This window comes from Prunus persica, chromosome G1 (genome assembly GCF_000346465.2).
Source record: "Prunus persica cultivar Lovell chromosome G1, Prunus_persica_NCBIv2, whole genome shotgun sequence".
Classification (NCBI taxonomy): Eukaryota; Viridiplantae; Streptophyta; class Magnoliopsida; order Rosales; family Rosaceae; genus Prunus; species Prunus persica.
In genome coordinates, this window is record NC_034009.1 from 9,022,624 (window position 1) to 9,046,298 (window position 23,675).

At 38.7% G+C, this 23,675-nt stretch overlaps 4 protein-coding genes across 5 annotated transcripts; 2 read left to right on the forward strand and 2 right to left on the reverse strand.

Moving 5' to 3' along the window:
• LOC109946467 (prostatic spermine-binding protein) lies at positions 524-3,073 on the reverse strand. Its single transcript, XM_020554383.1, has 2 exons — positions 2,466-3,073; positions 524-1,297 (listed from the first exon to the last, which is right to left on the reverse strand). The coding sequence occupies exons 1-2, from the start codon at positions 2,844-2,846 to the stop codon at positions 1,058-1,060; spliced, it is 621 nt and encodes a 206-aa protein (XP_020409972.1). The 5' UTR covers positions 2,847-3,073; the 3' UTR covers positions 524-1,057.
• On the forward strand, positions 17,280-17,651 carry LOC18793151 (cell wall / vacuolar inhibitor of fructosidase 1). Its single transcript, XM_020567639.1, has one exon. It carries the CDS (start codon positions 17,280-17,282, stop codon positions 17,649-17,651), a length of 372 nt encoding a protein of 123 aa, XP_020423228.1.
• Positions 18,558-19,571, forward strand: LOC18791404 (cell wall / vacuolar inhibitor of fructosidase 1). The gene has a single exon (XM_007223389.2). The coding sequence runs from the start codon at positions 18,729-18,731 to the stop codon at positions 19,347-19,349; it is 621 nt and encodes a 206-aa protein (XP_007223451.1). The 5' UTR covers positions 18,558-18,728; the 3' UTR covers positions 19,350-19,571.
• On the reverse strand, positions 20,019-23,528 carry LOC18789887. Of its 2 annotated transcripts, XR_002269753.1 has the most exons (5): positions 23,224-23,528; positions 21,908-22,800; positions 21,106-21,250; positions 20,611-20,948; positions 20,019-20,401 (listed from the first exon to the last, which is right to left on the reverse strand). XR_002269753.1 is itself a non-coding variant. In XM_007223664.2 (4 exons), exons 2-4 carry the CDS (start codon positions 22,452-22,454, stop codon positions 20,888-20,890), a joined length of 753 nt encoding a protein of 250 aa, XP_007223726.1. In that variant the 5' UTR covers positions 22,455-22,800; positions 23,224-23,528; the 3' UTR covers positions 20,455-20,887. The 2 variants fall into 2 exon arrangements, 1 of the variants encoding a protein (XP_007223726.1); XM_007223664.2 differs by lacking the exon at positions 20,019-20,401 and having other exon boundaries at positions 20,455-20,948.

Sequence of the window (23,675 nt, forward strand, 5' to 3'; positions counted from 1 at the left end):
GAGAGAAGTTTCTCTCACACATACACTATCAAAATATCGTAAAAATTCAAACTTAAAACTACTTATCTGCAAGTTAATGCCCTTTTGCAATAGACGAGGTCACTATAAACAAACAATGCCAGTTATTTTCTCAATTTATAAAAATAAAAAATAAAAATAAAAAAAAGCTAACTGATAGCAACATACACTGAACACTCATAATCGTCGGCCCATCATTCATTTATTAACCTATTGCTTTTTTTTTTCTAAGGGCATTCGTCTCTTTCACTCAATTGCACCATCCCGATTCGTTGGGTATTATAATTTTCAATTATTATTTCACAGTAACTTTTTTGAAGTTTCCGACTAAATTTTTTCTTTCTTTTTAAGTACAATCGATTAAAGGAGGTGAATTTACACATTCTTTCTTTTTAAGTACAATGGATTGAAGGAAGTGAATTTACACAAATATTCATTAAATGCACGGAGATTTTGAACCTCTGCCAAAAAGCTACCAACTACCACACCCAGCAAATAAATACAATAAAATAAAAAGGAAAATATTAATAGATGATGGGAAGATGCGGATTGATGCTTCTTCCATAATATATCAAGAGATGAGATTTTACCAAACCTTTCAAGTTTCAATTCAACCAACCAAAAATTAAGAGCAAAAGGAAGGGGGTCCTACCTAAGGAAATCTGCAAATGAACAACCTAGCAAATGAGAGCGAGGGAGAGAGAGTATTTAAAGCTACAAGCCTTAACCAAGTTCCTTAAACTTACATAACTTCTAAAACCACCTCTTTCAAATGCCCTACCACTACCACTACCACCACCACACAATTCACTGACTGACATAACTAAGCATTAACAAAATATTGTAAACCCTAAGAAATATACTGACCATGACAATGATACTACAGCAACCAAAAAAAAAAGGGTAGCACAGAATTCAGGACGCATCGTATCCTTCTTTCTTTCTACAAACAGGACATGAGTTTAAGAGAGTGAGTGAGGAGGGAGATTGACCTATTTGTTAATGGTCAGTCCTCAAACCAAGGACAAGGGGCCCTGCCCTATCGCTTGGAGGGTCTCTCATCATCCTCTCCACCATCATCACCATCTGAATCATCCTTATCTGATGATCTCTTTCTCTTTGGAGGAGCCTCCACCTTCCCACCCGCATCGTCGTCCTCATCTTCTTCTTCGTCCACATCTTCATCTTCTCCATTCTCTTCTGGCTCAAAATCGCTCGCATCTTCCTCATCCTCTGCACGCCCTACTGGCCGGACGAGGTACTCCGTTCCTATATCATCCTATATAGTTTCAAAAGATGTCAGCGACGGTCTAACCGACAGCAGGTACCATTAAAATCACAGAAACAGATGCATATCATGAAATGAAAAATGGTACTGTCAAACAAGTGAACCATGTGGGAGGCGAAAAGACAAATTTTCATTCAAACAAAGGAGAATTGAAACTCATATTCTTCAAATTAACCAAGCTGTCAATTCCATCAGACTGTCAGTTTCAAACTCGGATCGGGGATTAATTTCTTTGAAAACTTAAAAACTTTACCGCAAAACTTCTCAGAAAGCAGCGTTTACAAAAAGATATAATTTAGGAAATCAGAGGTAAAATACTGAAATATTTCAGTATTTTAGTCAACAAAGGGTACGGGCTGCAAGGAGCTTCCCAATTTAAACAAGCCAAAAGTAAAAGCACCAAAAGCCGCAATAAACGAACTGCCAAATTTACAGAAGAAACAGAGAAAAGCAAATTCATAAAGATAATTTCAAAAGTTGTATGAGACATGAAAAGAAAAAAATGAAAGCTTAACGCAAAAAACAAAAAGTCCAAAACCTTAGCCATAACCATCAGTCACAGGCCAAAGTATTAAACGCAAGGAGGAGAATCTGGATGCAGGATTTCTCTATCATAGCAACAGAGAAAGATTCTTACATGAGATAATTCAAAAATAAAATGCATAAATAATAAACTAGATGGAAAAGCTTCAAGATCTGTGATAATACTACCATTCAATTTATTCCCGAAAATAAAAAATAAAAGAAAACCAGAAATTAATTAAATGTCTAGTCTTTAGGCAAAGCATATAACTATGGACTGCAAATGAACCACAAATATAATACATAGTTCTCTGTTGACAAAGTCATGAAGCGATTGACTACAAACAGGGCCAATTTTGTTTGCTAGAAATTCAGAAAAACAGATCTGAGAAAAATCTTTGGAATCTACAAAATTAGGGGAAAACAAACTTTAACCTTGAGAAATAAAAAATAAACAGAATAAAAATTCCTCAAATTAAATTTCAAGAGCAGGCTACTGGCGAAATCAGATCAAATAACATCTATCCACATAAACAGAACAAAATACATACAAAAAATTCCAGATCTGATGAATTTAAACAAAAAACCAGAAGAAAAAATAATAATTTTTTTTATAATTTGAATAAGAGCTTATTACCTCCTCTTCAGCCTCGCCCTCGTCGTCGTCGTCGTCGTCGTCGTCTCCCTCGCCGTCATCATCATCATCACCTCCTTCACCTTCTTCGTCGTCTTCATCCTCATCGTCTTCGTCATCGACCGACTGAACTGGAGGACCTCCAGAGGACTGTACGACCTCCTGCACATCGTCATCGTCCTCGTCTTCATCCTCATCGTCGTCATCGTCTTCGTCCACATCGTCGTCGTCGTCGTCGTCCTCGTCATCATCATCACCATCCTCTTCTTCGTCGCCTAGGCTGTCATCTAACTCAGACTCAGACTCCGACTCATATTGCTCCAATTGCTCAGCAGTCAAAGGCTTAACTTCGTTTTCCTCCACAACTTCCTCCATAAACTTCATCTCTAAACAAACCTCACACAACTTCCTAGAGAAAATCTCTTGGTTTTTGTCTGGAAAACGAATTGGGATTTGGATGAGAGAGAGAGGGACGAGAGAGGAGCTTCTTGGTTCGCTCTACCAGTAGCTCTGCAACCAGTGATCTCAGCCGCTGAAACGCGGGTTCACGCGGATAGGTGACGTGGCCATAAATCGGACGGTCCTTGTGAGCCAATTTGTACTTTTGTGTTTATGGGGTTTCCTGCGGCGCTTCATATTCGTTTGTAGTCAGCTGATTGTCACGTGCAAGGAGGGCGTGCTCGAGGTCTCTAGGGTTAGGGTTTCTTTTCGTGTTCTCCAGATTTTGGGCCCATATGTTTTGGGCTAGGCTCACTTCTGAGGCAAGCTATTTAACCCTTCCACATCGAGGCTATCAATCAAAAGTTTAAAAACCAAAATATCTGGCCCATCGTTTTCTGAGGGGGGTTATTATGCTGTGGGCCCCCATATATATATATATATATATATTCTGTTTTGCTAGGGTGGAGGTGGAGCTCATAAAAAAACAACTCAGTATTAATCAAAACTTTCTTTCACAATGTTAAAACTTTTTTGGTAATTTCGTGTATTTCTTTTGCAATCAAGTTAAAAACTAATGTTAATCTAAGTTAGGGCTTGTTCGGGAATGAGTATGAAATTACATTTTATGTTTGATAAGTGCACTATTGAGTATTGAGAATATAATACCTGACTATTGGTTCTGAACTTTCTATGTTGGGGAATTTCATACCCTTGACTCTTCTTAGTGTAGTTATTTTGGACTAATTTACCCCTATTCAAAATTTCAAATACCACTTTTTATTCATAACTTTTAATAAATGAAAAATGATATTATTTGAAACCTCAACAACTTTTCATTCCCAATACTGTACAAACCAAACATGAGAATGGAAGAAAGTGACATTTCCTGATCCTCATTTTCCAGCATTCCTAAACATAAAAATGAACATCTTCCATTTCCATCTCATAAGATTAGACATGGAATTTCATTTTCAAGAAGTTCAACTTGTTTTAATCTCTTCACATTGTATACAAAAAACTATCATTAATTGAAGTCTCTCCTCTCTTTATATGTGGGATATACTAGTTTGCTATGACAAAATACCCGTCTTTTTACACCTTATTTTGAATTCCGTCTTTATAGATTCTAATAATTTATAATAATTTAATTTTATACTATATCGCGTGTATACCATATTTAGGAAAAAGGAAAAAGTGTATCTCTTCCCTTAAATAAGGAAAAAGTTGTAAACTTTTGTGATATGGTTTATACCATGCACATTGCTACTCATACCATAAAATATTTATTCCTTTATTGGCCCATTTGGTCTATTGGCAAACTTTTGTGATATTGCCTAACCTTTTTGTTTACGTTTTACGGACACACAGGCCCTACGAGGCACATGCTGGTGTCTTTAACTAGCTTGCAAAATCAAGTACATTAATAGCAGGCAAAGTCTGGCAGTTCTATGGAACATGGCCAAAATCTTACTTCCTTGATGCTTTTGTTATTATAGTGACAGTCATATAGAGAACCCTAAATTTAAAATAACCATAATATACCAAAATTTTCAAACTTGAAACACCGAAATTCTAAAACTCAATAAACTTATATTTTCTTAAAAAGATTTGTTACAATCAAAATCCGAAGGGTCTTTGATTACGGGCCCTTCGGATTTTTTCTTTGGTGATTTCACATGGTTTTGGTGCATATGTATGACTGTATAGTGTTGTGATTTGATTTTGGAAGGTAAGGTGCTGTGTTGGGTTTTGATTTTTTCTTAAAAAACAAGAAACCCCACACTTTCCTTGAGTGGGAGAAACATGCAAAATTGTCCCCCGTCCATTCAAACCCATTAGGAGGAATTTTCAAATTTCATTGTCAGAAAAGGAAAATGAAAAAAAAATAGTATACAGTTGAGATTGAGAATGACGGGGTATGGTTCAAATGGTTGTTGGGTCGAACGTATAGCGTTCAAAGACTTACCAAGTAAGGTAGGTAAAACAATAGAATAAACCAACACGATAGTAACAGCTCATTACAAAATACCTATTTTATATATTAAATAAATAAAATAAAATAAACATTGGAGATATATTCACCTAAAAGTCAGCTGGGATGGCTCTCATCATCGTCTCATGAGTCACGAATCCAAGAAACGACAATACCTGATAGCGTTTCATGATCACCTTCCCTTCAAACATAAAACTACTGTTCTGTTTGGATTGCATGCCTATCTATCCATAGATATATCCAATTATATCTTGATTTAACCTAATTGCTCTCCTCTCTGCCACAATCCAACCTCTAATGTCTCAACAACAAGAAAGTAAGAACATATTTATCTCTAAACTTTGACCCAAATAACAATAATAATAATAATGTGTTGAAAGTTCTCGAAATGCCAAGTTTATTATTATGTGTTAATATATTGTCGTATGTGTGTTGTAATTACGGATACATTTTATAAGAACTTATAATTTAAAAGTGATTATTCACTTCGTCTATATTCACAACAAGAATTCGAATTTTACTCGTGTCTCTCATATTTTCCATTCTAGGTATGAAATATAAAAGGACCATATTTAGTGCATACAGTAGAATCTGTGTCACTGTATGTTTTAAATTGACAAATGAGGAATCGTCCCCGCATGAATTACTCCATGCCTAACGTCATCCATTCAAAGTACTCGACCACCACCCAATTGGCAGGGTCAAATTAATCATAGCTGGAACACGTGGATTTGGTACATAAATGCCTAATAAATCCCACTTACTATTCCTCCGCCAAGTCTACCTTTTATGTTATGCTAGAAACCTCTGCTCCGTCAACAAAAAAGAAGGAGAAAAGAAAAGAAAAGAAAAATATTCAAGGAAGGAACACAACACACAGATCATATATATATATATATATATCATCCTGTGCCCTGCAGCAACGTGGTACTCCTCTGCTTTCCGCTGGCTGGACTTTGAGTTCTCCATGCCTTCGGCAGGAATATTCCGGTGGGCGGAAATATTCGACTTCTCCTACTTCACTTCTGGGTGGAGCTTGAACTTGAATTTGCAGAGTTTCAGATGGCCGCGTTTCTCAATACTTGATGATGTGCTGTGGACCTTGATAACTGTGGTAGAGTCCTTGGTCTTGGCTGCTATGCTTTGCTTCTTCTTTGTCTTCTGCGGTTGTACCCTCTGATCCATATCATTTTCTTCATTTTTTTTATAAAAAAAAAAAAGGATAATATATATAAATATGTAGATTGTGAATATGTTAGCATAATCTGTTGGGTTAATTAGTGGGCGAAATTAATTTGATCATACAATTTTATGATGATGGGTTGAGTTGATTTTCGACTTCATTTTGTTTTAACGCATTTGTTTATGAATTGATGTCACATTTTTTCGTTTTGGGATGGTTTATAAGTCTATTCATCAAACTAAGACAAGCATCAAGGTTTAAATCCTATTTTGACATGTTTAATTAGCTACTTTAGAAATTATTAATATTTTTCGTTGTTAATAAGTCCAATGATGAGTTTTCTTTAAAGTTGTAACGCAAACCACCAAAGCTGCAATCGCCACAAGAAAAGAAGAACACTTTTCCCCAATTAATGGCCTTTCTGTCGGCGTGTTACCGCTAGGAGAATTGCGACGTCGTTTTTTGTATTTTGAGATAGGCCATACCCTCGAGTGCAACAAAAATTTAGATGATCAGTCAATTATATAACAAACACAGTCGTCTATGTGATCATCTTTATTTTCAAGTTTCTTTTTGCGAGACGCTTGAAGATTTGTTGCGAGAGACAGTATCAAAGTTGATTTTTACGTCTTGGTTAATGCTAAAGATTAACTTTACTTTCAAAATTCAAAGAAAAACCTGAAAGTGGATCCATTTGGATTACCTTGATGATCCACTAGTAATTTTACTCGGGCTTTTGAGCTATTGTGACCATGGTATGATTTGGCCGTGGGTTTGTCCTTTAGCCCTTTGCCTTTGGGGTCTATGTTGGTTATTTACATCCTTATTGGATAGGTGTTAGAAATGAAGATGAGATTCATGCACTATCAGAGCGAAGGTAAAATTATGTTTTTGATATAAGCGATATTGGATTGGGAATTGAGCATAAAAGACCTTGGACACAAGGGTAAATGTTTTTTACAAACCCAAACCCCTTACAAGAGAAAACTGAGTTAAAACATATACAAAGGTGAAACACTTTTGTTCACATTTAAGCTAGATTTGTGTTGAAAAGAAGGATAAGCATTAGAAGAGAAGAATATTGCTTAAGCTAATATAGAACATACAATCAATTTTCACAAAACATAAGCAACCAAATAATATATGCCTCGAGTCAAGACACTGATATGCTCATGACAATTTGTTCTCTCACTTTTTGTGTCAATCAATGAGCTACTTAGAGCACTTTCACTCATTTGCCATGGCACATGGCAAGGCAAGGGTTGTTACTATTCACGTGACTAGTGACAGCTCTTACAAAAGGCTTGTGGTGTTTCCATCCATTGCCATGACAACCACTATTCATATGAGATGAGGAGAGGAATTTGTATAGAGTTTTAGTGTGGGAAGTGAAGAATATAATTAATTATTTATTTAAAAAAATCTGAAATTTTTAGTTTTTTAAATAAAAAATTTCATTGTTGACCCATATGCTGCCAGGGCTATAGAAGTCCGCTGGAACTACAAATTGGGACTTGGGTCCCCTGTTGCCCGGGCTAAGGAGCATTGCTGAAAACGCCCTTAAGCAGAGCCCCCCAGGAGGGCAACAGGGCTCGCTAACCTCTTACACTGAGAGCTACAACCGTGTTATGTTATAGAAGAGGATGTTTCACAAGCCTCTGAAGCTTTAACGAATGGTTATCATGAGGCTGCCGAAGACCGCTTGAAGGACACTGCCCATGAGGCTGATTTGTGTGATGACCAATTTTCAGGCTCCTCTAACTAACCTTCTGAGGGATTTCAACCAAGCTGCCCATGATGCTGGGACTCTAGCTGCAGCAATTGCAGAGACGTTGGCTTGATATATATATATATATATATATATATATATGTCAAGATCAAACCAAATTATGTTAAGAATTATCACCACATTAATTATAATAAGCCATCCTTAACCTCTTGCAAGGACAAGTACAATCCATTAGTTTCACAAGCCGATGTCCCACGAGGCAAAGTAGGGCATGAATGATGTTGCCAATGAGGTTGATTATCTATATTTCTTTCATTTGTAGCACCTTAGCAAATCAATAAATTGGTTCAGTTTCTAAAATGATTTATACCTATGATGATAATAAGTTAGTGAAGGAGAGGCTTTGGATGTACTTGCATTGAAGCACAAAGACAGCAAAGATTTCTTCAAGACAGGGTAATTGACAATCCCATTGTCCCACATCCACTCCCATTGTCCCACATCGCCCAGTTGATGGAAGGAGGAGAACGGAGCTATGTATAAAATAGTCAGCCCAAAACAAGAATAAGCATACCTTTCTCGGCCTTTTGGCTAAGATCAAGTGTAGTATCTGTTCTTATCAGTTTAATATCTGATACGTGGGCCAATGGCCCACATGATATTAAATTAATTTCTTTAGGGGGAGGGCTTGCTACAGTAGCTTGCTACTGGAGCTCTCAAGCGTCGCCCAAGCGTTGCACTATTGCATGGGCCTGGCGCACCCCACCAAAACGAGTCTAAGCTTTTTGTGGCCTTGCCCAAAGTGTTGTTCATAATTTGAATCGTTGCCCAGCCCAAGCCCCTTTAAAATTGACGTTGTAATGCAAATCCCAAAAATTAAGGTTTATAGACTCCCCCGTAGGCCAGGAAATTCTGGTCATTTTGTTTATAGTTGTAAATTGTAATGCAAATCACCCGATTAACGGCCTTTCTGTCCGCGTGTTAACTCTTAATATACGTGCCATGTCTTTTGTCTCCTACAAAAAGAAATTTAACCATATGGTTTATATATGGTAGATTTCGTCTAAGCAGCAAGTCTTTTTTTTATTTTTATAAGAAGCGGTGAAATTTTATTCGAATGATTGGAAAAGTGCAACAAGAGCCACCCTAATTAGCAGTAAGACGGACATGTACTTAGGTAAATCTTCTCTAATAGCCTGAGTTAGTTTAAAGTTGAACTGATCTGAAGAGAATCGATCTCAAAAATTTCTTGACTCACCTTCATTGTTTGTCTAAGCAGCAGGTTTTGGAAGCATGCTATATATGATTTGCATTATTATGGTAACGACTTTACCTGCAGAAATATTTTTTACCTTCTGTGTAGAAAGCAATTAATGCATCATTATGGTAAGACAATCAAGTTTCATAACCACTACTCATAATTTAAAGACCTTAGCAGATGTGCAACATTCTTCAGTTTCTCTCCATTTCAACAACCTTCTTGTTAGTACGAATTTTATGTTGGCATTTCTTAGATACTAGCATAAACTCTAGCATAGGCTGTAAACGTGCTTTCATAAAGTCCAAGGATATAATTGACGCTGGCAGGATTGATGCAGCTCAGCAATCCTCGAAACACAAACTTGTGGTTTGACACTTGAAAGGTATTTGATTCAAGTGTAAGTGATGTCATTATCATGCATGTATATTAGGGGATTGTTTTAAAGGATGATTCAATCATGTTTTATTGATTTACTGTTTTTAAAAGTGAATTGAAGTTGATTTAGGAGTGTTTTCTTTTTAAGCAATTTTGGCCCAAATCAATTTAATTCTCCTACTTTCTTGTTTTAACATCCCTTTGATTTTCTATTACATTTTGGTTGCTTAGAAATCATGTTTCAATCATATCATAATATCAAGGAGTCAAGATACCCTTAATAGTTGACTAGGCATATAAGGATTCATTTGATCTTGCGATTGATTAAAATCTTCCTGTCTTAAATATCTCATTTCCTATTAGTTGGACTACACGTGACTAATCTTTAGAACAGAAAAGATACTTTCGTGATTTTCTGTCAAGCCATAGAAATTAAAGGTTTGGTTTTCGACGTGTTTTCTTTCTTGTAAAGAAAAAGTCTATAAAATAAGACATTTGTCTTCTTTGTTTTTCGGAGCTTTCACGATCATGTATTCTGTCCATAAAACTTTGGAAAGCTGCGTTTTTATTTGAGATAAGTCATCAAGTGTTCCATGTTTACTTCGTGATTTATCAAACACTTTTATCATTTATATTGCATTCATTTGCATTATTCGGTGACTCATATGATTGAGAGCACCAAGACCGTTGTGTTGGTTTTTCTCTGGTGAGCTTGAATCGATTGTGACTAGTATCGGATTCAACATAAAGAGCGTTGGAAGAACTTCGACGAGTTTGAAGCAATTGTGACCAGTATTGCGTTCAACATAAGGAGTCTCAAAAGATCATCCCGTGACAGAAGTTGAGTTACGAAGAAGTCGGTAAACATTATCTAGAATGTGTCTATGATAAGTGTGTGAGTACTTCTTGTAATCATTATTTTATAGTGGATTTGTTTTGGATTGAGGAGTTTCGTGGATTTTCCCCAGAGGCATTCTTAGTCATCCTACAGGTAAATTCACTTCTCCCAACAATGCATCAACCAACTTCTCAAACCCCTTTTTTCCTGCAAAGATGAAGTATTTGTTATAAAAATTATAGTTTTCCTCTTTCCATATAAACCAAATGCAAAACCCTTTATAATATAAATTGACAAGACCCGACCTAAATTCCGCTTTGGAATCCGAGCCGGACCCTATGCTTGTCCGACACCTGGCGGATGTCGGGCACGAATGACCTAATTGCCCTTCCCTACAAAGTACGATAAAATAACAAGGTTGACTCATACGAAAAAATCGACAGAGTCTCCCTTGTAAATTGGATCAATCCCAAAACATTTACACATGACAAACAAGTATATATATATATATATATATATATACAACCAACTGCCAGCATACGTATATATACATTCAAACAGTTAAATTCTAAGTTTAGGGCAAAATATCATAGCGACTACTAAGAATTTACAAATGAGTCAATCCTTTTACAAAACAAAAGTCCTACATCAAAAAGGAAAGCGCGGAAGGTGGAAAACGGCCCGGTGGTGGATCCTTGTGCACGCCTACTGCCTGGGGGCGCAAAACATTAAAAAGAGTGAATGGACCCAAAAATAAAGTTTAGAAAATAACATATGAACATACTAACCCCACTGTAAAAATAGTTATACAAACTAAATTATTCTCTTTATTACTGAAATCAATGCATTCATATAATTATACATGTATATAAGCCAATCATACTCATGGTCAACATTAATTTCTTAAGGCATTGAAAACAGTTTAAAACTATCACCTAGGTGTACCCCTTATTTTCGTCAATTCCTAATATCCGTCAATTCCTTGCATCACCATGGGTGATACGTACTCGCATGTCTCAGTGATACAAGGTCAGTCCAAGCCGCAACTCGTAGGATTCAGGGGACCGTAGTCCTCCTGATCTGCATTACTCGCTCCACACGAGTTCGAGTACCAAAAAACTCGTGGGGCAACTGTCAAGCATGCTGACTAAATCGAAGGCAACCAATACAATCTGAAGGCAACATTTAATCTGAAGGCAACTTATTTACTGAAGGCAACATTTGTATATCTAGGTACAAGGTGGTTTAGGAAAATATAAAGTTTCTGAAGAAAATCTGCTGAATAACTGAATTCCTGTAAACTCTAAAACTCTGCTACCATTTATCTGAAAATCTGATAATTAATTAGAATTTCTTTTCCTATATCTTTTAAAGGAGATTTTACTCGGCAGCATGCAAAACAAAATATGTAAAAGCATATAACAGTTGTAAAACACTAATCTTTAAATAAAACTTATTCAAGATCAAATACTGTAACTGAACTGCTTAAATTCATTTATAAAAATAAAGAGTCCACTCACTGGTAGTCCGTGCTCGCTAGACCTCTTGAAAGTCTCTCCTGCATGTCAACTGGTGCCCGGGTGCCTGATTCAATGACTATAATATTCTATTAATACAATATAGTATTAATTTAAAAACTCTGACCCCTGGCTCCTAGAAGTACGCGCGTCAAATTAAAATTGGTCTTATGGCCATAAAAGCTTGGAATAGTTTAGCAGTATCTTGGGACTCAAAAAGCGCTAAAGTCCCAAAAAGTCAACCCGGGACCCCACGGGTCCATGACCTAGCAATTATGATCCAAAAGCCTCTAGAAGTTCCAATATGCTTAGGGCACATGTCCCGAGGGTTTGGTCTCGATCGGACGGTCGGATTGATCACGATCGTACAATGGCACGATTTCTAAACCCTAGCCCTAGGGTTAGCTATTTCGGAGTATCCGGGACTCTGATTCACGATCCGTCGAATCCTACATGATTCTGAAATTTTCTAGAGTAACGTCTCTAAGAAAGATTAAGATCCAACGGCTCAACCATATTGAACCCGGAAATCGCACAATATGCAATAATCCGTTCGAGGCTCAAACGGTATCCAAATTGCGATCCGTGAATTCCTACGCGCTCGTGACAACCTAAGGATCTCATCGAGACATAGTGCAACTTCACTACCCTAGCCCACGCACCGCCACATGAGCCAGCAACGCTGGGTGCCCAAAGCGATTACGTATCGCAGGAAAATCTCAAAACCATGGCTCCAAACTCCTACCCTAGGTATAACACCCTATTTGGAGCCACTTTTGTTCTTGGACCTACCCCAAAAATTGACTGAAAGTGGTCGGAATCGAGATCCCAAAATCTGCCGAATTTCAATTCGCAAATCGAATTACCTACGCTGAGAATCGATTGAATCCTACCCAACAGGCAGCTGGAACAGCTCGAGAGGTTTAGAATCCATACATGGATCGTTCGATTTGGTGGCCAGATGACGGAGATCGACGACCGTGAAGTTTCACACGAAAACTGGCGGTTTCGTGGTTTTCCGGCGGAATAACAGTGGCGGTTGGCAGCGGGCTGGGCGGGGTGAGGTGGCGACGTGACGCCGGTTCTTCCTGGACCGATCCAGCAGTATATGGTGGTGGTGGTGGTGACGGCGCAGCAAAATCTGATCGGGGGGGTTTGTCGCAGAGAGGAAGGAAGCGCGCGGAGAGAGAGAGAGAGAGAGAGAGGTTTTGTAAAATCTGATTTTTTAAATTACCGTTTTGCCCCTCGTAGTATTTTAACCGTATTTTCTTTGTTAAAGCTCCGATTCGAGCCCACTTCGTGTCTACGAACTCATTTTGTCGTACTCTACGCAACAGTGTGTGTGGAATTGTCAAATTTCTTCTCGGTCAAAAAGTCAACTTTTCTTTAATAAATTATGCCAAGGGCAAAATTGTCTTTTTTTCTTAATAAATTACTAATTAAATATGAATTTAGGTTTGGGTTATTACATAAATAATATATAAAACAAATTGAAAAGTCTTTTAAAGTGAAGTAAAGCTAAATAAACAAATAATAGGCAAATAAAGGTAAAATAAATTAAGATTATGAAAGCAAGTCTAAGATCTCATATCAACCAACGGAGAGGGGGTAATGTGCCTTATATGTGCACACCCGCATCCATCTAGCACGAGGCCTTTTGGGAGCTCATTGGCGTCGGAGTCGTGGGAACTCCGAAGTTAAGCGAGTTGGGGGCTAGAGCAATCCCAAGATAGGTGACCCACTGGGAAGTTGCTCGTGAGCTCCCAGAAACAAAATCGTGAGGGCAGAGAGGGGGGCCCAAAGCGGACAATATCGTGCTACGGAGGAGCCGATCCCGGGATGTGACAATTTGGTATCAGAGCCACTCTGCCGTGTGGTGTGAGTGTGTCGACGAGGACGTCGGGCCCTTAAGGGGGGTGGATTGTAAGATCCCATATCAACCAACGGAGAGGGGGTAATGTGTCTTATATGTGCACACCCGCATCCATCTAGCACGAGGCCTTTTGGGAGCTCACTGGCTTCGGAGTCGTGGGAACTCCAAAGTTAAGCGAGTTGGGGGCTAGAGCAATCCCAGGATGGGTGACCCACTGGGAAGTTGCTCGTGAGCTCCCAGAAACAAAACCGTGAGGGCATAGAGGGGGGCCCAAAGCGGACAATATCGTGCCACGGCGGAGCCGATCCCGGGATGTGACAGCAGATGTAGGTCTCCAAGTCACAGAACCGTTGCCCAAAAATAATAATATAAGTAGAGAAAGTATAAAAGGTAGAAGAGAAGAGAATCAGATTATGATGGTAATTGTGGTATATGATATTATGATAGTATATCAAATGTGAATGAGGAGTGGCCTTTTATAGGCATCCAAGAACATGTAACATTCACCACATTAAACCAGAAAATCAAGGCATTCAATATAGAAATAATACATGAAAAAATTAAATATGTATAACCTCCACAATAAATAAAATAAAACAACCAAAATAATTAAATAAATCAAAACGGTTAAAATTTGAAAATATTTTTAAAATTCCAACAGAATTTAGTGTCTCATTAAACTTGTTTGTCTAACTATACCCATTCTTAGCACTAAAACTATAAATAAACCCTACACCATTTAATTTCTATAAACAAACCCAAAAAAAATTCAAAAACTGAAAGCTAACCCTATTGAATTTAATTTTGATTATTAAATTACTTTTGTAACACCCCGACTCCAAATTAAACCCCTTATTTAAATTATTTAAATTAATTAAGAGAAATTACAAATTTACCCTTGAGATAGGGGTATTTTGGTCACTTTCTTACCCGGAGAGAGTTTGGGGCAGTAACTAGTATTTTTGGATAGGTCGTACTGAGATGAGTTCGTAAACACGTAGTGGGCTAGAATCGGAGTTGTAACGAGAGAGATATGGTCAAAAGAAACCCAGTGGCACAATCGTAATTATTTTAAAATGAGATTTTTATAAAAATCAGATTTCTCTCTCTCTCTCTCTCTCTCTCTCTCTCTCTCTCTCTCTCTCTCTCTCTCTCACGCGACGGCAGCCGGCCATGTTTTGGCCAGCCGTGCTCTCCTCCGGTCACCGATGACGATGAGGCTGGTACCAAAATGATCGGGCCGTCATCCTCTTCCAACGCAGCCGGCTCCTGCCTCCAGCTGCCGTGGTTTCGTCGGAAAATGGAGAAGAAGCTGTAGGCGTCGTTCGAACTTCTCTGCCGTCGATCTCCCTCCTCCGGCTACCGATTCGGAAGAGCGAGGTATGATTTCTCACCTACTTTTCATGCTCTAGCTGCCTGTTGGGTAGGATTGGATCGATTCTTAGCGTAGGTAATTCTATTTTCAAATTGAAATTCGGCCGGTTTTGGGATCGCGATTCCGGCCACTTCCGGTCAGTTTTGGGGTAGGTCCTAGAACAAAAGTGGCTCCAAATAGGGTGTTATACCTAGGGTAGGAGTTTGGAGCCGTGTTTTTGAGATTTTCCGGCAACGCGTTATCGCTTTGGGCACCCAGCGCTGCCGGCGCTTGTGGCGGCGTGTGGGTGAGGGTAATGGAGTTACACTGTGTCTCGATGAGATCCTTATGTTGTCACGAGTGTGTAGGATTTCGCGGATCTCAATTCGGACGTCGTTTGACTATCGAACGAATATCACCTATTGCGCGTTATCCGGGTTCGATAGGTTGGGACCGTTGGATGGTCTCGAATATAATATATGTTAATCTAGGTATTTGTAGGATCGTGTAGGAATTCACGGATCGTGAATCGGAGCCCCGGATGTTCCGATTTAATAATTTAAAGTTTATGTTTTATATTAACCGTCAGATCGTGTGATCGTGAGCGATCTAACCCTCCGATCTGAACCAAACTTGCAGGACGAGTGTCCTATACCTTGTAGAACCCATAGGAACTTTTAGATCGGAATTTGGAGGTCGTGGGCCCCGTAGGCCGGTTTGACCAGGGTTATGGTAGTTTGACCCTTGGTTAACCGTGAGTCTCCCGGAGTAATCTCACCTTCCCAGGGGGATTATCGGGTGCTAGACTATTGTTGAGGTTTACACAATATTAGAATTAAATCATATATTTATATATGTTTGTAATGGTATAAAAAGAGTCTAGGATGTTAGTTTGAAGTGCTATACGCACTACCTTAGGCACCTCCCGGAATTTTGGTTACACTACAAATACCACCCAGTAATATGTTGAGGTCGCACGTGGCGTAGGTTATCCGGCGTGTCGACAGACCTCATACGTGGCGTTGGTTGTACCGGCATATGGAGAGATATGTGATATGATGTTCAGGTCTCGCGTGGCGTAGGTTATCTGGCGTTGAGACAGACCCCATACGTGGCGTTAGTTGTACCGGCGTATGGGGAGATATTATGATATGATGTTGAGGTCACGCGTGGCGTAGGTTATCCGGCGTGTCGACAGACCCCATACATGGCGTTGGTTGTACCGACGTATGAGGAGATATGTGATATGATGTTCAGGTCTCGCGTGGCGTAGGTTATCTGGCGTTGAGACAGGCCCCATACGTGGCGTTGGTTGTACCGGCGTATGGGGAGATATTGTGATAGTATAGTATGGTCGCACGTGGCGTAGGTTATCCGGCGTGTTGACAGGCCCCATACGTGGCGTTGGTTGTACCGGCGTATGGGGAGATATTGTGATAGTATAGTATGGTCGCACGTGGCGTAGGTTATCCGGCGTGTTGACAGGCCCCATACGTGGCGTTGGTTGTACCGGCGTATGGGGAGATTATGTGAAAACAGAGAAATAAAATAAGGTATTGCCTATGTGTGGAATTGGGTTTTAGGGAAGAACTACGTGTGGCTTGATCCCTCAGTGAGGGTACGTAGGCAGCCTAAGGTTATTAGGTGCAGCCGCAGACATAGATGTGATTGTGTTAGGAGGTTAAAATCTCGTATGTTGGTAGTTGAGAATTTTTGGAAGGCCGAAGCCGTTAATGTGAATTGCATGAAATTATATTGTGTATGTTGCCAGTTGTGGATATTAAATGTGTTTTTATGCAGGTTGAAATTTTGGAAAAAGTCCAATTTATAGGGGAGACTCTGCCGAAATTTCGGCAGAAGTCTACGTCTTTAGTAAGTGGGCCCGACATCGGGGTGATGTCGGGAATTCCACAGGATTTGCCTCGGGTTTTGGGAAATTCGGGATGTGTCCTTTCAACTTTAATGCCCTATTGAGTGTTTTAGGTTTTTTTTATGAGATTTTGGGGTTGGGTTTGTTTTTAGAAATCAATGGCAGTTTTGTAATTTAAAAGAAGTTAAAAGCCTTTTTGTTATGTTGTAAATGGACTTTGGATGTGTTTCTAAAGTCCATTTCATGTAGGTTTTGTTTTTAAAAATTTGGGCTCCTATATTTGGTATAATAGTGAATCTCCCAAGAATTTAATCTCTCTAGCACTCATATTTCTCATTCAAGTTTCCCTATTTGCAGCAAGCCAATGCAGGGTTTACTTGCCAATGGATGCCAGTCGCATTGACAAAACGCGCAAACAAACACCCAATTATGATGTTTGTGTCTCTTCTATTAACTCAGACCCTCGAAGCACCGGTGCAGATGTCAAAGGTTTAGGCCTCATCATGGTTGATGCAGTTAAGGATAAGGCAACCGGTGCTCTGAACAAAGCCGACGAGCTGCTTAAGCAGTGCCCAGGAGATCAAGCCTTACTCTCTTGCGTCAAAATATACAATGAGGTTTTACAAAATGATGTCCCACAAGGCAGTCAAGCTTTCACTCAAGGTGATTCTAAGTCGGCAGAGCAAGGCATGAATGATATTGCCACGAAGCAGATTCATGTGAAAGTGGTTTTTCAAGCAGCTCTCCTTTGGTAGATAACAACAAAGCTCTCCTTGATGTTACAGCCGCAGCAATTGCCTTGATATGTTTCTTGTTGTTGATGGTTTGTTTAACTATGTTAGTTTCCTTGGTAAATCAATAAATCATTTCAGTATCTAAAATCCTTAAGCTCCATTTGGATGGAGGGATTTGAAAGGATTTGAGTTTGACAATAAGGCTAAATTTGCTAAAAAAACAAGAACAGCATTAGATTAAATGTATTTGAAATAAGTAGATGCGATACATTTGAAATGGATTTGAAACAACTATATCCGAGGAATCATATGAAATCCATTTGTTTTCTTCCTTTTTTGATTGTCCAAATCTTGACATTCATGTATTACATCCACATATTTTGACTGCTCCCTCCAAATGGAGCCTCACTTTATTTCATCGTTATCATTTACATAATGATGTTAATACACTCAAATTACTATAGACTAATTTGATAATCAATTGCATTCCTTGAGTGATACTGATATGAACAGAGTTTACTGTGATTTCTTGTCCAAGCCACCCTTTTTAGTGCTGATGTAATATCTCGTCCACGCGGCACAAGAATGCTGACTTATGTGTCTTCTTCATGCCTCACATCTTGACAGGAACGGCCTACCCCATCCAGTGTTTACTTTTGTTTCCAAGCTTTGTTTCTAGTTTCTGATTTTTTCTGTTTGTTGTTTTGCCTTGTTCCCTGTTTCTTTCCATTGAGGCCACAAAGCTTAAGAGGGAAAAAAAATGATACTGATTGTTTGAAGCGTGTGTTTCTTTCAATTTTCCCATTGTTTTTACTTGAGCACTTTGGCTTGAAAAAGGTTGGTGTGAGAGGAGAGCAGAATGATGATCAACTTTAAGACATGTGAACCAACACAAAATGTAGACGCAATTGAAACTCGCAGCACATGGTTACAAAAACCGCCTGCAAGACGAGTGAACATAATAATATGTGGCAATCTGCCAATCCATCAAACTGAAACATGAGTATAAATTAATTGGCAACAGAACCAAAAAAACAAGCCCAACAAAGAGATCCATTTTCTTTTGCTGATATAAGAACCAAGAAGCAAAACCCCCCAATGAACAAGCTGGACAGCTCCTTAGCCCCCCCATTCTTCTCTTCCCCTCCAATCTTCCACTCTCAGAAAATGAGTTGCTCAATTTCATTCCTTCTTCTTCTTCATTTTGTACTTCTACTCATGGTGCTACCAATTACCCAATCTTTTGTTTTTCCCTTAGATGAAGGCGGTGATCTCATAGAAAAGACATGCAAGAAAACACCCCATTATGATCTCTGTGTGTCAACTCTACAATCAAACCCTCAAAGCTCAAACACAGATGTTCCAGGACTAGCCCACATAATATCTGATTTTCTTCTAGCAAAGGCAACTGATACACTGGATTACATCCATGGCCTGCTCAAGCAGTCTCCAGAGGCAGAGTTACAGAAAGCCTTGGCAAACTGTGCTGAATTGTACATCCCAGTGGTGAAGTTTAGTCTGCCACAAGCAATTGATGCACTGACCAATGGCCATTTTGGGTTTGCCAACTATGGCATTTCTGATGCTGCCAAGGAGGCTGATGCATGTGAGAAAGGGTTTTCAGGATCTACTAAATCACCTCTGACTGATGGGAACAAACTGGTAGACAACCTCTCTGGTGTGGCTGTGGCCATTATCAATTTGTTAAAGGGCAGCTGAGTTACTCTCTCCCTCTTATTGTAATATCATGTACTATTATTGCTCTTCTTCTGTAACTTTTGTCTGTGAAGCTTTCAGCTTTTTGTTTAGATATTTGTACTTGCAGCAGCAGTTTCAGCCAATGAAATTAGAATTTCTATTCTCTTTCATGTTCTTTTATGGGCTTCATCAGCAGAAAATTGTATGAAACAGAAATAACACTGTTTTAGCTGTGTTGTTGAATTTTGGAATTGGTTTGGGCCCGATCAAGTTTTTCATTGTCCAATAGCTTTAAGCCTCATGGTGCAGTGAACAGAAGGCTTCCAGGAGCGATCTAAAAATTCTGAAATTTCTGGTGCAAATGCTAGTTCCAAGAATTTATTAAAGCGTTTAGATGACCAGATTATAGGGTAATTTACTGTTTACCTTATCCAGATTTTGCCTTAACCAAGCATTTAAGATTGCTTAATGTCTGCATGTGAAGGCAAATGGTATCTTGTGACTAATTGGGGCCCTTCATATTTAAATTATAATAATTTTTTAAAGGAGGGAAGGCTCTAGAAACACAGGTGTAGACAGAGAGGGTCTATTCTCAACTCCCATGCAGCAATTATACAGAGGAGAGCCGCTGACTACAAGAAGCAGCCAATACCATGTGAAATCACATGCCAAGGCCAATGCCTCACAGCATGTCAAAAGAACAACCTGGTTCACAGGACTTCGATAAACAGAAAAAGGAAGAGGGAACCAAGGCGCACACAACATTTGGGATTGCCTTAAATGGTCCCACACAACCAGTAAAGAGAAATCAATGGATCCCTATTGCCAAGTTTGGAAAAGTCTTTTCCCTTTTCTTCAAAACCATTTGTGGCTAAAACCAATACACATTACATAACAAGAGTTCTAGACTTTCTAGCAAAACAACAGGAGATCAAAATTATCAACCCCTCGCGCTCATTGGGAAAACATACCTACATTCATTGCATTTCCAGCCATAAAGGAAATCTTTGCATCTTGCGAAAGAAACCGTTGCATCATCCAAACTATATTTAGAAACCCCATCATAATAAACCCTGAATTTCATAAAAGGAAAATGGCATTTAGATCACATGCCTGCATAAACATTACCAAGTGCCAATGGGATTCACTTATCACTTCCAATTTCAGCCAAAAGGAAAAAAAATGCAGTATTTGAAAAGAAGAATTGGTGATCTTCTAGAATTTACAAGGGAAAAGAATTTCGATTCTAAATCTTGGAAAACTAAACTAGTAGGAAAATTACCATAATTTTATTTGGACAGGTTGCAAAGAAGGCAACTCATCAGTATGCACTTGACATCACCTGCAGAACACTACTAAAAATTGTATCGTACGTAACCTCTCTCTGTCTCTCTCTGTCTCTCTCTCTGTCTCTCTCTCTGTCTCTGTACATACAGGGGATAAATCAGCTTCAGTAGACCATTCAAACAAAAAAGTGGAAGTATCAATGGCTTGCATGAGGATTCAAAAGCATATGGAAATTTGTTCTTCCAGATAGACTAGGCAACAAAATTGCAACATCATCCTGCCCATCTTTTCAGCTTCTCCCGCGGATCTGAACCAGCAACCTGCTCTACGATACTGCAAGGTGCAATAAAAGTGAAATATTTTATTTCAGACTGAAACTAATATTATTCCTCACGTTAAAGAAAAAAAATTCTAAGATATGAAGATTCCCAACAACAAAAAAACAGCAATTTTACCAGGATACATTTAAAGCTAAAATGAACTAACGTACTTGGGGGACTCAGAACCAGGCCCATTTGGGGCAGTTGATGACAGATTTGGGTAGTACTGAACGGATATCAAACTGCCCTCCATTCCTCCTCCAGACACAGGAGATCCCTCGAAGCTTACAGGTGAGCTTCTTCTAGAAGAAATTCCTGCACAGAAATGGCAATAGAATGTTACTGTCAAGTTATGAGTATAAGCAAAAAGTATAAATGTCTAGTAATGAGTAGGGAAAAATGATCATAAATCCTTAACAGGAAAGGAAAAAACCACCACAAACTTGTTCCAGAAAAAGAAAAAAAATTTCCACTTCCATCAAAGTGTTTTCTAAAGCCTAACCTATTTTCAATCAGATATAGCCTAGTCTCCCTATGTTGGTTGCTGACCCTATCTATTGAGGAAAAAGATGACAAAGAAACTAGTATTACATTTTTGAAGGCAAAAGGCATATTTAATCAAATAAACAGAAATAAAAACCAAATAATAGGGACAAGGAAAGGGCTTTAGGCATCTCTGTAAACAGTGTATGTAAAAATTAACCCATTTATTTTTCAGGGATTAGCCAAAATAAATGATAGAGTAAGCACTGATGAGATCCAAAAGTTTAACTATCAATCACATAAAGCAAAAATGATATGCACATCACAAGTTCACCAAAACAGTTTGGCCATGTATTTCGTTGGGTTCCTAACTAGGAAAACGTGTTCTGTCTTAAACTAAGCTATTTATTATCACCAGAAACAAGTTAAGAACTATCAAATACCGCAGATCTGGTTACTGAAACTCAAGTTCAATCAAAGAAATATTACCTTGAAAGATTAGTACAAGACAGAAAAGAATGGTGAACACCATGGCAAATATGCTGCTATTGGAAGATGATGCCTTAGCAGCTTTCATTTTCTTCAAGGCTTTCATCCGATCAATCCTTGCACGTTTCCACATGGCAATCTCAGAGAGTTCCTTGATCAACTTCTGGTCTGCTGCATCCAATGATGGACCTCTTGGAGGTCTGGGAGGTTTAGGAGGTTTTTTATTGGTCATCTTCTTACGCTTATCCTTCACCCGTGTCTTCTCTACGTGATCTGTACCTTCATTTCCTTGCAACATCTTGTTTGTTGCCACTTTCAAATTCTCGGGGGAGACTCCATTGGAATTGGACCCATTGCCACACAAACTGACCCTCTCTTCAACCTTAACTGATCCATCCAAAAGTCCACCACAAACCTTAGAAATTAATGTCTTTGCCTGCTTCTTAGCACTCGAAACAGGGCTGTCGCTTGAATCTTCTTCACTAACTACCACCCCACTTTCAAGATCAACTTCAGAGTCTTTTTCCCTCGGACTCTTACGATCCATTACAACCAATTAACCCAACGTAATTGTTAACCTGCTCCCCAAACTCCAAATGATCAAAGCCACGATATTTTTCACCCCTCAAAAGGAAACAGCCAAATTTGAAACTTTGGAGTCAACCCATTATAAGGAATTACCTCTTTGCAACATATATATACTAGTTTTACAGGTGAAACTTGATATCTAGCTTCATCAAGCAAACAACACTTTCCAATTTAACTTGCAATCAAATGGAAGACAGCTTAATTGAATGCAATTTAACTTGTTCGACACGGCTCATGCGCTTTCCCAAAGAACAATCAACCTTTAAAGTTTAAACAACAACCTCCCTTCTTTTTTTTCCCCTTTCCTGTCAATCAACAAAACCCTTCAACCATTACCAATAATACAAGCCAAAAACAATAAAACATACAAAAGCTCGAATGTAATGTGCACAAAAACGTGCTGAGAATCAATAAATTAATAATAAAAACTTGAATGTGAATAACAGCTTTCAATTGCTTAAATGTACCAACATAGAGCTTCCAAAGCAATGCAAAATCGAAACAAACCTGATCAAACAAAACTAAAGACTGAAACTTTAAAGCAAAACCAATCAAAACTACATCAGGCAACGATTTAAATGGACCGTATGAACATCCAATCAACCCCTTCACATCATCAGGAAAATAATATTGTAGTTCCCAAAAAACCCAAAACTCAAACATTGAGAAATGATTTGAATAATGAAATAAAAATTAATAAAAGACAAAAGAAAAGGGAAAGTAGAAACCTTCAAAAGAACGCGAAGAAACCCCAGATCCGATGCGGAGAAAGAGCTTCCAGCGAAGCTAGCGTCAAATACGGAGGCTCAAGTGCTAATTAAAGAGAGTCAGAGTGAAGGGGAGAGAGAGGGAGAGAGAAGGGAATGGACACGAGGGGTTCTAGGGGAATCACCGAGAAAGTGCTGTGCTTTATATAAATATTTTGATTTTCAGATTTTCATTATTGTGGCGCTATATCTTCGTCGGATAAACACCACCGCAAATGATGGGAATCTGATGTTTTCTTCTCTCCTCAAAACCTTCACCGACACTTGCATGGCATTTTGAGTCTTTGACTTTGTTTATTCAAATCTTTTTTTTATTTTTAAATCCCTTTTGGCTACTTTTGATTACAGTTGGCTAATTAGGGTTGGCCTTTGTGATTAGTAACAAATTCTTCTAATCCAATTTTCAAAGAAAA

Bases quoted from the DNA above. Each gene is read 5' to 3' on its own strand.
- LOC109946467 (XM_020554383.1), bottom strand. From the start codon at position 2,846: ATGAAGTTTATGGAGGAAGTTGTGGAGGAAAACGAAGTTAAGCCTTTG. The intron at 1,298-2,465 runs GTAATAAGCTCT...GAAACTATATAG, and splicing joins AGGGCGAGGCTGAAGAGGAG to GATGATATAGGAACGGAGTA.
- LOC18793151 (XM_020567639.1), top strand. From the start codon at position 17,280: ATGGATGCCAGTCGCATTGACAAAACGCGCAAACAAACACCCAATTAT.
- LOC18791404 (XM_007223389.2), top strand. From the start codon at position 18,729: ATGAACAAGCTGGACAGCTCCTTAGCCCCCCCATTCTTCTCTTCCCCT.
- LOC18789887 (XM_007223664.2), bottom strand. From the start codon at position 22,454: ATGGATCGTAAGAGTCCGAGGGAAAAAGACTCTGAAGTTGATCTTGAA. The intron at 21,251-21,907 runs GTAATATTTCTT...ATTTCTGTGCAG, and splicing joins TCTTGTACTAATCTTTCAAG to GAATTTCTTCTAGAAGAAGC. The intron at 20,949-21,105 runs GTACGTTAGTTC...TGCACCTTGCAG, and splicing joins CCTGGTTCTGAGTCCCCCAA to TATCGTAGAGCAGGTTGCTG.